Genomic DNA, 16,493 nt, shown 5'->3' with positions numbered 1-16,493 from the left:
ATTTCTGATACCAGCTGCATGCAGCTGTAAGTCTGTTGTGGTGGAAGGGGAAGAGGGAGGGAAGGAGTATAGGGGGGCAGATCAGTGCCCCCCATGGTGAGGGAGGGGACAGGCACAGGTGCCGCCCAGCTGGGGCAGGGCAGGGTGCAGGACGGAGCCGCGACTTGGCGGGGGAGAGGGGGACAGATCCTGCTGCTGCCTCCACTCTGAGAGTGCACCGGGGGGTGCCCCCAGATCTGGGCAGGCTGCATCTGCGGGCTGGAGCTGGGGCTGCTCCAGGCTGTTCTTGGTGGAGGCTGGGCTCAGGGTGGGGGCTACGGACTCCAAATTTCACCATGGCCCTGCTCCAGTGTCGCTGCCACGTGCCTGGCGTAGTGCTGGCTCTACGCCCCGCCTCCATCCACATGCCAGGAAGAGCTGGGGCTCTGGGCATGCAGCGGCACGAGGAGCAGAGCTACAGTGAAATTTTGGGTGCCTGTAGCTCCCTCCCTGAGCCCAGCCCCTGCCGAGAAGAGCCCAGCGCAACCCTGGCTCCAGTCTGCAGCTGCAGCCTGCCACGCCCCACCCCACCCCGCCCTGCGCAGATCTGGGGGACACGCCCCCTCCCTGCCTATGACTTCTTGGAGTGCAGGCAGCGGCAGGAGCTGCTCCCCCTCCCCTCACCGCCCAGATGAGCCATGGCTCCATCGCATGCCCTGCCCTGGCTGGGCAGCACCTGCCTTTGCTCCCTCCCTCACTGCAGGGGATGTTGATCTGCCCCCCACCCCCCTGCAGTTTCCCTTCCCTGTCCCCTTCCACCACAATGGACAGCTCTGCATGCTGCTGGCTTTGCTCCTCACTGCCTAAGTGTTGTGCTGCAGCTGCCCACATGCACAAGCATTTATCGGCCAAATTATTGCCCGCATCAGGCCAATTTCCAATACAGCCAATATTCTTTATATTGGTACAGATCCAATATTGGACCAGTGTATTGGTGCACCTCTAAAGCAGGAGTGTCTGATGTCCTACTGTCTCTATACAGTCAGTTGAGTGCTTGTGTATACATTTTAATAAACCTTCTATATTATGAACAGGTTATTTGTGTTCATGATGTCTCTTCCATCTACCGGGTTCCTTTGTTACTAGAGGAGCAGGGAGTTGTTGATTACTTTCGACGTAGGCTTGATCTTCCTGTTGAGAAACAGCCCAGAAGGATGCTTATGAAATGGAAAGAGATGGCTGACAGGTGAGCTCCACCACAGGAAATCATTTGGGTCAGATCCTGCACCTGCTTTGGTGGTCAATGGGAATGGTTACTCTAATGCCCATTTTGGGTTATTTTTTCACAAGATTGCATTGTGTTTCTACCTATTTAACTATTAAGAAAGAGAAAAAGGAAACAAAAACAGTATTGGATCCAATTGGGCAGTTTATCAACTGACTTTGAAATTGGATTCTGTGCTCTTAGCATGGTATCTACTTAAACCTGAACAGGAATACGTGCTCTGGGTTTTTCTAAGTGGGCCAGTTTTATGAAAGCATACCAGAGACTCCAAAGCATGCCTCGATAGAAGTATAGCTACAGTAAAATCGTTATTGCTCTCCTATAATCCAGCTCAACAAAGGACCAGTTCCCTAAGAGTGTAATGTGTGGGTTTGGACAAGTGCACATGTGCACCCATCCAGGCTGTTCTCGGTGGAGGCTGGGCTCAGGGTGGGGACTATGGAGCTGGCTGCAACCACTCCAGATTTCACCGTGGCCCTGCTCCAATTGGGCAGTTTATTAGCTGACTTTGAAATTCTCTGATTAGGAGGGGACAGCACCTGTAACATGCTAACAGCAATACAAGTGTAGCAAAATTGCTCCAACTTCAAACCTGGATGAATAAGGGACCTACTGAAATCAAGGAGGCAGGTGGGCGATTTTGAAGGCCAGTTAGGGCAACCACTGCTATATTCATGATTTTTCACAGTGAGCCAGGCCCGCCCCCCCATGCTGCTGATTGGCCATGAAACCCCAGGAGCAGCCCTGCCCCTCACCACTGGTTTCTGTGCATATCACAAAACAATGATTTAAGTAGGTCCCTAAACTTCGCTATAGAACATAACAGCTGCTGCATGTTTTATGGCAATTCCCCCCCCCCCGCAACCTCTCAGAGCTGCTCTAATTAAAGTGCTGTCGCTCTACCCTAAGCACATGTAAAAACGCCCGGAGATACCAGAGAGCCGGTCCCTGGTAAATTGATGAGATTGACTTTAGTCAGCAATCAAATATTTTTTGAAACTTTCAGTACTGCATATTATTCTTATATATAACAAAATGGTAAATCTAATAATACTCTAAGTGCTAAACAGAGCTTACCTTTTAGAAGCTCACTTGTTGCTCCATTGCAGGTGAGAGTGGCTGCTGACATAACCAGTCTTCTGCTTGTTTGGTCGGAAGCAAAATATCTTGTAGATCTGCTTTATAAAGCTAGAGGAGGAAGAAAACTAAAATTTAACTTCAAAATTTTACTGGTGTGATTAACATACAGCAACTTCCAGTGAATTTCATAAAGATGATGTATACTTATCAGCTGGATAGAGAAAAATGAATTAAATGTGATTTTAGAATATAGCTAAGTATGATTGCACGGGTAAAACAAAATAGTGTTCACAACACCATTGTCTGTAATGTGATTAATGAAGTATGTTTAGGGTACAGGCTGTTTATTGCTGCTTTTGTTTCAAAGCTGGGGGGGTGGTCTCTCAGCATCTCCTCTACTTAGAAATACCATTATTAAAGTCTCTAACTTGAATGGAGTCTGTTATGCACATAGTCCTATAATAATTGGTATCGGTGCATTGAAAACAGGATGCCTGAAATAGCATTATGTATATACCCATTTTTTAGCCTCTTGATAATTGGTCTGAGTTTTTTCAAAGGTGGTATAAGCACCTCCAGTTGTGCAGCACAGCTAAGAGTAAGTCGTGACTATTTAGGATTAGGCCCAGAGAATCCAGTGACTTTTCAGATCCTGTAATGAGGTTTGATGTGCAGCATTTTATATTGCCAAACTTCAGAAATCTGTATGTGTAGTCGATTGGGTGGGTTTTAGGAGTCCCTTCTATGCCTTCAGCTTCTGTTGTGAACTGTGCTAGGATGAGTAGAGGAAGATGATACTGTGCAAGGTGAAAGTAAACTGTCATCTCTGGATCCTTAATTTTAGCAGCTTATTGACAGTTTTGGATCTAGTGCAACTAAGGCAGTATTGGAGGGAGCAGGGGACCAAATAGGTGCAAAGAAAATCCAAAACCTAAGGTGAGTAATTGCTTATTCTCTTGCACAGAGTTGTTCTTCACAGCTGCTTAGTAACACGTTTCCCTTATCAGATAGATTTAGTTCCTCATTAGTATTGCATTCATTCTGAATGATGACCCTACAAGGTCATATTTTCAAAGTGGGCAGCACCTCTGGTTGCAAGTTTGCAAGAGCAGAGCCCTCATTTATGCACCTAAATGAAATGACTAAACTTCGAAAAGCTATTTGTACTTGCAGTTCTCACTAATACTAAGCCATCTTATTGTTTGGTTTTATGTGTTCAGGTATGACCGATTGCTAGAGACCTGCTCCATTGCACTTGTTGGCAAATACACAAAATTCTCTGATTCTTACGCATCTGTCATTAAAGCTCTGGAACATTCCGCCCTGGCCATCAACCACAAACTTGAGATCAAAGTATGTATTTTTCCCTTCCTGAGTAGATTGGTATTCCTGATTTATGTGTAGTTGTAGGACATACCTCAATATTGGCTGAATCGTTTGATTTCAGAATGATTCAGAAACATTCTTTGTGGATTACGGCATCAACCCCTCGGTTATGATCCGTGCAGTTTCAACCAAAGAAACTCTCCTGTCACTCTACAAGTATAGAGGCACCGACACAATGCAGATGCAGGAATTGGTTCCCTTGCATGTTTTGTCTTGCACATTTAAGCTGTGGTAGAGCAGAAAGGGTTTGTGAGAGAACTCTAAATGAACAATTTGTCTTTAACAGTTACTGTAAGCAGTTCTTTGTGTGATAACTTGACCTGGTGCCGTATTTACCTGAATCCAAGATGACTTTGAATTTAACACGGTCCCCCCAGTTTGATTCTAGAAATGGGAAATTTTATAAATTTGTTATAGTTTTCCATGTCTAGAATCTGATTTTATTGGGTGTCTTAAATTCATCCCCAGCCATGTGGCAGGAAAGCAGCAGGGCAGGCGATGGGGAAAGCAGGAGCACTGGGACAAGTGGTGGGGAAATGAGGAGCAGGCAGCCTTGCTCCCACCCCTTGCTTCCAGTGCCTGCCGCCTCCACCACTTACCCCATCCCCTGTGTCTGTTTCCCCACCACTTACCCCTCCACTGCCTGCATCCCACCACTTGCTTTGCTACCTACCCACTATTCTACCTGTTTCCCTAGTTGATCCTGGCACAACGGGAGCCCCAGAACCTTTCCTATCCTACACTGCAAGGAGCAGCTGGGCTCAGCAGCACACAGATTCCTCCTTCTCTTCCTCCCACATCCCCCTCCAACTCTCCCACTGACCAGGAGCAGGTTGGAAGGAGGAACCAGTATATTGCCACAGCTTCTCTGCTGCACAGGTCAGGAGCAGCTGTGGGGCTCTCTCCATGCCTGCGTCAGCTGGTAGTTCTGGAGAGTGTACATGCAGGGACACAACAGGAACAGCAGCTTTCAGATTCTTCCTTCTGGTGTCTTCTCCCTACTAGCAAGAGATGGGACAAGGCAGGGAGCTGGGCAGAGGAGGAACCTGTGTTGTTGCTGCTGTCTCTGGCTAAGCCAGGTTCCCTGCACTGCTGCTGATACTTGATTCTAAGATGAGGCTTTGTTTTACCTATGGTGAATGAGGGGAAAGACTATCTTGCAGTTGAGTAAATGTGGTAATTTAGTATCAGGCTGCTTCTAACCAATACTGGACTATGTCTTTGATACCAGTTATCCGATTGTGCACTGACAATTTACTACAGCACTTTATCAAGGTCGGGTTGCTTTTCACCACTTCCATTCTGTGTTTGTTGGCAGATTTTTATTAAGAACAAATCCCTTCCTACACCCACTCGATTGAACTAGTCGATTTTAATATGGGAGCTATATTTTATAGGCTTCATGGGTTCTGTTCATGTAGCTGTTAGGCAGGGTTTATAGGGCTGTTCGTCCATTGTCAGGTTTTTGTTAAAAGAACTGAAATGGCAAATTATGACACCCAGAAATTGGTCAATGCCAAGATTAAAGGTGTCTGTGAAACCTTAACTCTGGTCCCTTGTCCCATCAAAATTCAGTCTTTAATTACTTGGTTACACATTGTTTGTTCTTCAATATCCCTCCTTCATTCAGAATGGTAGTATGCACTTAATAACAGGATGTTTGACCTTTTTTTATTGGCTAACCCCCTTTCTAAATGTAGCCCATTGTGATAGGGCACTTGGTGCACCTGTTACACGAAAAGGAGCAGCCTGCAGGTGGCAGGGGCAAATTAGAGTCCCCTGGCCAGAAAGGGGCTGCTCTTGAAGCATATAAATCCAGGGCCTGAGCTGTTCAGGGAGTCTAGCTCTGATAGCCCTGGAAAAAGTTGCTCCTGGGCAACATCTGAACTGGGGTAAGCAATTTGAGAGGTTTGAGGGAGGGACTAAGGGGAGGAGAAGGTCCCAGCAGGTCTAGGTGTAAAGAGCCCTGGGAACACAGAATAGGGCTTGGGGTCCAGAGGGAGAAAGCCTGAGCCTAAAAGGGGTGAGTGTCAGCAGAGCCACCGACCCCTGAGGTCTCACAGGGCCTGGGCCCAGAGGTAGGGGCCAAAGGCTGAGGGGGGTCACAGCTGGAGACTGGCAGGGCCAAGGGAACCTGTGAGTCTCAACTGGCCTAAGAGTGGGGCCACGAGCCAGAGATAGAGGCCAAAGACTGGGAGTCACAGCTGGAGACCAAGGGGACCAAGGAGCCCATAGCCCAGGAGGGCCAAAGCCTGGGGCTGGGAGCCCGCAGCCCAGGAGGGCCACATGTAGGAAGAGGAGAGAGAGAGGAACGAGCATCATCTGCGAGGCATGGATGTGGTGTAAGGAGCTGTCAGAGGCATGTAATTAGCCTTTAAGGCAGAGAGCAGAGACACCTGAGTTCAGGAGTGTGCAGTCAGGCTTGTGCAGCCCTGAGGCAGCCTCCCTCTTTCTAAAAGAAAACGATATCAAGGTGTGGTAGGCGAAAGGGGGTATTGTCCAAAGAGCAGGTTAACAAGGGCTGAGGGAGGCTCCAGTGATCTGATGACCACCTGTGAAGTTGAACCCTATTATACCAGACACCAGCCAAAATTTGTACTAAATGAGGCAGAGTCCTGCAGGCCTGTCTGATTTACTGGTTGGGCCAGTATCACTTGCTATCCGCTCTGCTCAGTGAATGAGGTAGGAAGCATACAGAAACTACAGACACCGTGGTATGCATCTTTTGTAACTGGAGACTGTGCAGTAACAAGCAAGAAGCTTCATGGCCTCCAGGTAGAAAATAAACCAGATAAAACAGTGGCAGATGTACAGACAGAAAACAATCCTGAGCCATTGGGAAGGGATATTCTTATACCTAGATTTCATGAAATCTTGTGCCAACCCAACTGCTCTTGGGTTTCTTAACAGTACATTGACTCTGCTGACTTGGAGCCAGCTACTCTACAAGAAGATCCAGTGCGATACCATGAAGCTTGGCAGAAGCTCTGCAGTGCTGAGTAAGGTTTTGGAGAAGATATGATTGCCCTAGCATTTGCTGACAGTTTCTGATTTGTTATTGATTGCAGTTATGCCACTGTTGGGAGCTGTGCACACACACACAAGCTAGGGTCTCTGTCCTGAAGAGCTTACAGTGATATGTAAGATAACATGTAATTAGGAGTTGTACTGTAAATGGGGAGGGTGATTGGGAGAGCAGCAGTGAGAATGTGATTAGAAATAGGTGAAGTCAAAACCAGCCAGTCATGTACAAAAGGAAGGAAAAAGGGTGGGGATAAGCTTGAAGTCAGAGACATCCATTGGGAAGAGCATAGGAAGAGGAACAATAGTTTGATTAGAGGTGATGGCCATGGCTGGGACGGTCAAGGGAAGGAGAAGGAGAGTGCAGGTATGGGGTAAATCTCTTAAGAAAGGGGGTATGCGGAAGAGGGTACAGACTTCATTGCAGAGAGGGCTCTGGAGCAGGGCCACTGAGCAAGGTGGGATGGGTATAATAATCAGTGAAGTCAGTAATACCTTTATGTTCCTAGTGTTCTTGGAGGTGCAGCTGGGACAAACTACATTATAGTTTAGTTGATTTGTTTCTTTCGGAGGTGCCTGTCTTAACATATTTTGGCAAATAGATATTTGCTGCAGAGCACGTGAGTCGGGCTGTATAAATGGTTTTGAATTTTCAGAACATCTGAAGAATAGCAGTATTGTAGCCTGCATTATGTTTAGGTTTTCCTGGAACAATTTATACCATATAGTCCAGGGCTGCACTGACACATGCTTTCCTATACAATCATACAACTTGTATAAAGGCCCTTTAAAATAGTATGGGTTTTGCCATTTATTAGCATCTTACAGCTTTTATGACTGTGTATAAAAAAAAAAAAAAAAAAAAAGTCCTTAGTAGCAAAGTAAATTGGTGAGATGTGATCCTAAGGTCTTGAAGCAAAATAGTTGCAGAGTGTAATTTGAGGATATAGCAAACTGGCATGTTTCATGTGGATGATTTTTTTTTTTTTTTCATCTGTGTACAGTGGAGTCCTGGTTCCAGGTGGGTTTGGTGTTCGAGGAACAGAAGGGAAAATTCAAGCTATTTCCTGGGCCAGAAAACAGAAAAAGCCCTTCCTAGGTGAGAAATCTAAAATGCCTGACTTAATAATGCCAAGAACTGTTGGGAGAGGGGGGAAAAACAAGGTCAGACTGACACAACTGAAGTCTGAGTCCTACTTTCACCTCCGACATCTTATTTTGCACCAGCCAATCCTGTTCCTTCTTTTCTCCTTTAATATTCTCTTGTTGCAGGCATCTGGGCTAGAACAACACTGCTGATAGATAATGTTATAACTAAGAGATTAACAGCACAGCATTTTAAATGTTTTCAGAATATTCAAAAGAAATTCAGATTTTCTTTGAGATGGACTTGATTGCAATCATTCTCCCATTGATTTAATTCTAGAAATGCATGGAATGAGAAAAAGGTTAAAGGAAGCTAGTAGAGAAGAGGCTAGTGCTGCATACAGATGATACTGTTTTGTTTTTTAACACACTTTCACACAGCAGTAGGGATTTATCTGTAAATACACCACTTTTATTTTGACTTTGAATACTATAGGAAAACTACCTCCACTGGAGCATTGGAGTAAGATTGGCTGCTGTCCATGCTGAGGAAGAGATTTGTATTATCAGTATAAAGGTACCATGTGAGGCCTCAAATAAGATGATTTGCACTAGGCAGTATACACTTAGCAAGGTGCAAGGCCACAGAGTCTTTAATATCTGGTTAATACTACCCTCAGCTTTGCCTTTCTCTGCAATTGTTCTGAAGTACTGTGTCCAGTTTTGGGCCTCCACTACATAAAGCATATGGATGAGTTGAGAGTCCAGTGGAGGGCAATAAAAATGGTGAGAGGGCTGGGGCACATGACTTTTGAGGAGAGGCTGAGGGAACTGGGCTTACTTAGTCTAGAGAAGATGGGACTGAGAGGGGATTTAATAGCAGTCTTCGACTACCTGAAGGGTGGTTCCAAAGAGGATGGAGCTGGACTGTCATCTGCTACCACTGAGGACAGAACAAGGAGCAATGGGCTCAAGTTGCAACAAGGGAAGTTTAGGTTAGATATTAGGAAGAATTTTCTCACTGGGAGGGTAGTAAAACAGGTTACCCAGAGAGGTTGTGGACTCTCCATCCTTGGAGGTTTTTAAGATCCAGCTAGACAAAGTCTTGTTTGGGATGATCTAGTTGGGGATGTGTTCTTAGATCAGGGCATCTGATCATTAAACCCTTATGACATAGTAGCACCCTATCTCAGTTCTGCCTGTCCTGCCCAGAGAGATTAAAATGTGGGCATGATGAATGACTTCTCGCAAGCAAAAAAAAAAATATTTATGCTAACTGGTATGCTTGGAATCCCTGGCATTGGAAAGAAATTCAGAGCCGTGGGCATGAGGGAATGGCAGGGAATACTTGAAATGGAGAGGGAGGGTGGCTGGCTTAGTGGGAGCTTCTGGGGAGAATGGAGGAATTCAGTGAATTCTGCTTATACAAGGGATGAAGTATGTAATTCTTTATTTGGACAACTGGTGGCAGAAAAGAAATATTAGCCTGTTCTGTAGATAGGGAGCTGAGGCTCATAGAGAAAATAATTTGCTCAACACCTCACCTAGTTTGTGGCACAGCAAAAACAGAACTCGGATCTTCAGTCAGTAATGCAACGATGAGCCCGTCCTTCCACTGTAAAGTAGCAGTCTTCCATTTGTTGTAGACCGTCTGCATTAACTGCAGCACAAAACCTTGCCGGGATGGCACTGTGATCAGGAGGAACTTGCAGCTCGCTGCCTGGAGTGGCGTTCATACTTTTTCTTTTTCCTTCTGCAGGAGTTTGCCTGGGGATGCAGCTGGCAGTTGTGGAGTTTGCACGCAATGTTCTTGGCTGGCAAGGTGATTCCACCAGTCAACAGTTTTTCAAATTTGGGTTATTCATGGATTGATTGTGGTGATGGGGTTGGCTGCTCCCAGATCTTAGCAGTTTCCCAAAGGGTGTACAGTGGCACACAAGTGCACTACAAAAAATGATACTTCATCAGTATTGGATCTGGCCCACAGAGCTGCGTGATCTAGCTCATGGGTCTCCCCATCGGTCTGGAAACTTGGTTTTTGGGAAGAGGTGACAATAAACACTGCCACCACTACCTCACTGCAAAATTTTCCAAGCTCTGCATGGCAGGATTAGGCCCCAGTTGATCCAAGTCCACAGGGCTAAAAGGTTGGGCACCATTGTGTAAGTCTTATTTGTATATCGAAGATGGGGGGGTGGTTATTATTAATACAAACTCCTTTGAAACTTTATTCCAACTTTCCTTTGAAAGAAAGAAAAACTAAGTTAATTTTGCTTAACCCATTAATCTAAAAATTGGTGAGGCGAGGGACACTTGTCACCGTGCCCAAGATGCTAGGATTCCAGTCCCAGTTTGCTTAATGGCTGGAAAAGATCTTGAAACAAAAGTTTGAATGTGTAGAATACTATGCAGCTTTCCTATCACGCTATTATTAAAACAAGCTGAAAACTGAATTATTGTTGTCTCCCAGAGTGTCCCTGTCACAAATGACCTTTCTGTCATCAGAAAGATAACAGTTAATAAATATGGGGCTTAAGCTCTTGTCCAAGAAAGCCAATAAATGTATTTCAGTTTTTTAAGTAGCTGGGACACATCACGTGGTTCCCGCTTACCTGTATTGTCCCAGCAGATTTTGATGATAAAGGTGAGAAAAAGAATTCTGCCTTTTTTTGAAGAAAAGCCATACTTGTATCTTGTAAGAAACTTCTTGCTTTTAATCCAGTAATATAACTTTACAGATGCAAATTCTACAGAATTTGACCCCAAAACTACACATCCCGTGGTGAGTATGGAGTGACTTGAATGCCATATGTTTAATGGCTTTGCAGGCTGGCAGTGTTTTCTATGTACCTACCTTTTCAGAAGTAACCAAAGACCTTGAGTTAACACCTCTTGTTATTTTGGTAGAAGTGTATATGTTGTTAATATTCCAGAATATCTCAGTTTGATTTACCACTTCTTAGAAGATGAGGAACTGGCATGTTATAATGTATCGGTATTGGTCCCCATCCCCCCCCCCCCGACACATTGTTGTAAAATAAATAACTTTATCTTTGTTAAGAATCTAAAGGCAGTTTTAACATGGATGACTTTTACATAGTAATCGGTGAGTTTTGTGATGGAATTAAGGATATGAGCAAAGTGGTACATGTTAGAGACCATCCCAGATACTAGCATGCACAAATGCTGACTTAGTCATAGAATTTTATCTTGATTTGGCCAAATCTCTGTCTACTTAGAAGTGGGGTTGCAAATCCATAAAATTCCAGTTAGGCTAGCCAGAAGCAAAACCAAGCGGACTGAGATTGACATCAGCTCTAGTGATTTAAAACATTGCTTTCTCACACCAGCAAAAAAGGAATATGTTTAAAATCTCAAGCTTGTAAAGTTTTTATACAGATGGAGGTTCTGATATTTTTGCTGTTGAAAATCTGTGAGAGGTACTGGTTACGTTAGAATATATACGACAGACCAATGACACGCCCTTCTCTACTGAGAGAGTTGCAAAAATTAACAGCTGCATTTTTGTACAGTTAGATCTCATTGTTCTTTTCCTGTGTTGTCTTTTGTATGTTTTCACTTGAATCCTGTTAAGACAATTTTTTCCTGCTTTGATCATATTTCACCATCTGAATATGCTCCCTCAGATCATAGACATGCCAGAACATAATCCTGGGCAAATGGGTGGGACCATGAGGCTTGGAAAAAGAAGAACACTCTTCCAAACCAAGAATTCAATCATGAGTATGTAGTTTGTTTGGTTTTTTTTTTTTTTGTTTTACCTTTTTGATCTGGTAGTGGAGGTTCTGATGGTAATCAATCACATCAGCTTTTTAATCATCTCTGGACAAGGCTTGCGTGATCCACGCAACATGTACTGGTTGCATGTTTTATTGATAATATGGGGAATGGTGATGGAAAATAAGACAGGAAAAAATGTGAACATTAAACTGATGACTCCACCTGATAATTACGTCTAAGACAAATCATCTTTTGGTGCAGGAAAACTGTATAATGATCATGACTTCCTGGAAGAGAGACACAGACACAGATTTGAGGTACAGATTGTGTTCTGCGTTTTGCAGACTTTGCTGCTACAGAGCCTAAGCACGAGAGATCATATGTTTTCTGATTTCTTTTTCCATAGGTGAATCCAGAATTGAAAAGTAGTTTTGAAGAGCAGGGCCTGAAGTTTGTAGGCCAGGATGAGGAAGGAGAGCGAATGGAAATAGTTGAGTTGGAAGGTGAGCACTTATGCATTTGGGTTATACGTTGGTGTATTTGGCAGGGAGTGACTTTTTTTTAAGTCTGGCATGTCAGCTCATCTATGGGATCAGGGCAGAATCTGTGCTCCTTTCCTTCACTGAATGAAATGCTAAATAATGACCATCGGAATAAACTAACAGATCCTCACAAGGAAGGAAATGCCTAGGAGCAGGGGTCAGCAACCTGTGGCCCATGGGCTGGCTCCAACCTGCCGGGCCATTGTCTGGCCTATGAAGTTGGGGCATTATCAGCAATTTTGCAGGATGTCTTCTATGTGGCAGGGTGGGAAGTGCTCGCAGCCAGATCAGAAGCAGCAGTCTTTTGTTTGGACCTAGCTCTGTTAATCTGGCCTGCTGGTCGTAAAAGGTTGCTGATTCCCTAAGAGTTGCTTCTGTTGGTCTGTGCAGGAAAGGCAGAACAAAGAAATGTCTTCTCCAGAGCAGAGAAGGGGCCAGAGCCAGGGTTGCATTTGACTGAAACTTGGGATTGTCTATTGAGCAGGGCAGCTTGGACCCCAGTAACATTCTGTGGTGCCTGTCAGTAGTAGGTGCCAATAGGAGATGTCAGAAAGTTTGCCAGCAGGCCCCTGAAACCTAAGACATGGTGAGCTGTCTTATCAATAAGTTGACTCTGATTTTTTCTCTCCTGTTAGAACATCCATTTTTTGTTGGAGTTCAGTATCATCCAGAGTTCCTATCCAGACCCATAAAGCCATCTCCCCCATACTTTGGTCTCCTCCTGGCTTCTGCAGCAAGGCTCGTGCATTATCTACAAAAAGGCTGCAGGCTTTCACCCAGGTAGGTTCAAACAAGTACCCGCCTGTCTTTCTACAGTGCAGTACTAGAGCTGGATATTTTCTTTTTTGACAGAGGAATGGGGACCCCACCATGCCTGACACAAAGGCATCAAGTTTGTTATTTCAGCTTCCCTTCTTACACCTCCTTCATCCTGACCTGTGTTGAGGGGGGCTGTTGAACCATACTTCCACATAGGGAAGTTATATCCATGAGGAAGACTAACTCCTTGCAGAGGATAGGCAGTGCTCAGTTTGCACTGTTCCTTTAGGTACAGGGAGCCCCAGGGCTGTTACAAAGCACTGCAATCAGGCTTGTCCTGTGTATAAACTAGCAAAGGCTTCTAGCATCCTTGCCCTGCACTCCTTCTCTTGACTTTAGAATAAATTTAATGACCCACCTGTTCCCTTCTGTATAGTGTAACTACACAAAGCAGATATGTAGTAATACATAAAGTCCTCTGACTGGTGACCTCTGCCCCTCCTCCTTACCTTTCTCATCAGTGGACATTGTTGGTGTAAATGAGCCAGTCGTGACATTCATAAGCACATAGAAAAACAGTGCTTGTAAAGGACTAACTATACAACTCCAGAGTTCATGGAAACAGTTTTTAAAGAATTAAGAGACTAAGAAGCAGCAAAAGTAGCAATATTTTAATGCAAAAGGAAGCCACAGAAGCTCCTATCGTTGGGTTACAATGTTAATGTACAGAAAGTTCATATAATGGTAGCTGAGTAATAGCTGGCAGTCATGGTCCCACCCTGTTGTTCTGAATCTTTTAGCTAAGCAGATACACAATTAACATGAGTTTAAATGTAAAAGTATCTTCACCTTGACAATACTGAGGCTGTTGGCGTGAACTAATGAGAACTGAAAGTGTCAACCAGTTTGCATTGGGTGGGAGACGTAAGTAATTTGGAGCATTTTTTGGCTGGTATAATCAACTAATTAAACAATTCATGTCCTGTTGCCAAGAGTCTGTCTTTCATTGCACTAACATGCTTATGTGGTGTAGTGTTGCTGAGCATTGACTTTGGTATGAGTGGGTTGGCTTCTAGTGTCTCCCATTTCTGATTTTATAGTTCCCATTTAATAAATTCTACTTACAGATTAAAGGCAGGAGGCCCTTTGCACTAGCAGTCTGGAGTAGAAAGGGTCATGTTAGGGATTTTTTTTATAGCTAATCTGCCATTACTGATGCATCGTTGGTGCTCTCCTTGCCTTTTATGAGGGAATAAATGGTTTCTGAAATGCACAAAGTAGAATGAATGGTTTCTGAAATTACACCATGTTGTTGTGATTTAACTTCATTCACACAGAAACTACACAATTCCCAAGTATAGCATGCTTCACTTTACACATGACTTATTAGGTATTTTTGCTTTGTTTTTTGAAGGAAATTCTTACAATTTTATGCTCCACTTGTTTTTCAGGGCTTTCATTTAAAACTTAAAAGCCAGCATCCCTGATGTTTTGGTTGTGGGGTACTTGGTGAGAGGCTGTGCTAATTTCCTAGAGGCCTTTCGTGCCAAAGACAACCTCTGAAGGCCTTTGGAGACAAGGTCAACAAAGTGTTTTCCCCAAACCCGTCAGTCTTCTGTGCCTACTACTACTTACCACTAAATCATAATCTGCAGACTGGTTCCCAAAGAGTTTATGCTTTTTAAAACTAAGGCATTTGAGGCTAGCTGGCTGGCCAGTTCTGTGGGATAATCTCATTAAAGCTTCTTTTCCTAAAGCTTTCTAAATTCTGCAGGGATACCTACAGTGATAGAAGTGGCAGCAGCTCACCTGACTCGGAGATCACAGAACTGAAGTTCCCATCAATAAATCATGATTAATTTTTGGTAACTTTCAAACTTCTTTTTTGTTTCTGTTTGCCTGCTTCTCCCTCCAAACGTATGTTTCAACCTGTCTGGAGCAAGTACCTATCCCATACGAGTGCTCGTGTGCTGCATATGCATACGTGCAGTCTGTGTTCTTCTGAGTGGTGCATAGTGTCTTAAGTTTGTTTGGGTTGTTGTGTCCCCTTTTCTTAAGAAACTAGGTAAACAGCGAAGTTATTATTTGAACTACACAAAGTATAACATACTATTTACTGTTTTAAATAGGAGATGTTGAAACCCAGAATCAGTTATAGGGTTTAACTTCTATAGAAATGTCGTTTTGAGACCTCATACCAAAGAGAGAGAAAAGTTGAGGATTAAGAAAAGTCGTCATTATTCTGTTGAGTAGGTTTTTTAACTGAGATGATGTATATGCAATTGAAAGTGCTTTTGAATGGGAGAGAAGAAAGCCTGGTAAGTGATTCACTTAGCCTGAGACCACATCTATTATTTGTAGGTTCAACTGTCTGTCTGGCTCCTTGATTTTATTTCAAAAGTGTTTTTTGGGCCATGTCCACACAACAAAGCTATGCCAGCGGAAGTCCAGTTCTATTGGAAGAAGTTTGAGTGCATCCACACTCAGAAGTCCTCTTTGGTGGCAGAGCGCTTCACTCTGCCAGCCAAGTGACTCCCCCCTGCTGTCTGCTGGCAGAGGCAGGTATAAACATCATCTTACTGTCCCATTTCTTCTTTAAATATCAGGTTTCTATTTTACAACAGTGCCGTGGGACATGAGATTTTAAGCTCTCTCCGCTCCAATAGTAACTGCAGGAGCAAAGCACCTGTTGAAGTCAGGTTTATTATTAAAACACTTTCTTCTCATTTAAAAAACTCCTGAAAATTGGGATGCTTTGGAGCAGGGGAAAGTTGTGATTCATTTTTGAAGTGGATTTTTTCCTCTTGGAATTTTTTTCTTGGCATGGAAGTTCCTCTGTTGCTCTTGGGTATATTTTTCTTCACATTCTTACATAGTTGCTATATTTCAAAATAAACAGAATTTACACACATTTATTTCCAAGAGAAAGCGGTTTTTTTGGTTGTGTAAAGACATGCAGTCAGGATGGCCAGTTTTCCCTCTCCTGAGAACTGTCATTCCAGAAGCAAAATGCAAAGCAAAAAGTGAAGTGTCAAAGGAGACCAGACCATTTATGCTTGTATTACAAATCAGGCTGCTAACAGTTTTAGCACAGAAATACTCTGTGAACCACTTCTTCCCTCCATGAAGTTGTCTTGATCCCTTGGTGTCTTACAAGTATCTTGGAATGCCTCCCATTGTGTTATTACGTACACTAAGGGTTGCATGGAGGCATCTGGCCACTGTGAGGCCACATTCCAGGAGACGAACAAAATAAAAAAGCGACTTCCCGTAGGGAATGATACTTCTGTGTTAATACCTCCAATCCCACCACCAACTTGATGAGGAAATATATGGGTTCATATATCTGAGCTCAACTCAGTTTTTAATAGTTGGCCCAAGGAAAAAAGATTTTGACTCCTATGACAAAGTGCTTCGGCTCAGCCAAAGAGGAGAGAGTTTGGTTTTATTTTTCAGGTTTGCAAAACATGGATTCTAGGTTGGGGGTAAATAACGGGGGTGGGGGCACTTTAACAGACCTTAGTTCCAAGCACAGGCCATTTCCAACACAGCCTGTGCCACAACCACCACTCCCCACCCACAATATCACCACTGCTGCTTCTCTTGGCCATTGT

At 43.9% G+C, this 16,493-nt stretch overlaps 1 protein-coding gene across 2 annotated transcripts in view; it reads left to right on the top strand.

The window, feature by feature from the left end:
- The window catches only part of CTPS1 (CTP synthase 1), a 29,715-nt gene that overhangs the window by 11,300 nt on the left and 1,922 nt on the right, over positions 1-16,493 (top strand). The window contains exons 8-18 of one of the 2 annotated variants that reach the window (XM_019548040.1): positions 1,074-1,225; positions 3,565-3,697; positions 6,641-6,729; positions 7,756-7,850; positions 9,597-9,659; positions 10,576-10,619; positions 11,485-11,581; positions 11,840-11,895; positions 11,985-12,081; positions 12,756-12,900; positions 14,654-14,744. In XM_019548040.1, the coding sequence (XP_019403585.1) occupies positions 1,074-1,225; positions 3,565-3,697; positions 6,641-6,729; positions 7,756-7,850; positions 9,597-9,659; positions 10,576-10,619; positions 11,485-11,581; positions 11,840-11,895; positions 11,985-12,081; positions 12,756-12,900; positions 14,654-14,738 (1,056 nt within the window). In that variant the 3' untranslated portion in view covers positions 14,739-14,744. Of the gene's footprint in view, positions 1-1,073; positions 1,226-3,564; positions 3,698-6,640; positions 6,730-7,755; positions 7,851-9,596; positions 9,660-10,575; positions 10,620-11,484; positions 11,582-11,839; positions 11,896-11,984; positions 12,082-12,755; positions 12,901-14,636; positions 14,745-16,493 lie in introns of both variants that reach the window. The other variant, XM_019548041.1, reaches the window with a different exon arrangement.

The sequence above is a fragment of the Crocodylus porosus genome, unplaced genomic scaffold, assembly GCF_001723895.1.
Source record: "Crocodylus porosus isolate Cpor-Errol unplaced genomic scaffold, CroPor_comp1, whole genome shotgun sequence".
NCBI lineage: Eukaryota > Metazoa > Chordata > Crocodylia > Crocodylidae > Crocodylus > Crocodylus porosus.
Note: the sequence above shows the minus strand (reverse complement) of the source record. Positions and strands in the feature narration are given on the sequence as shown.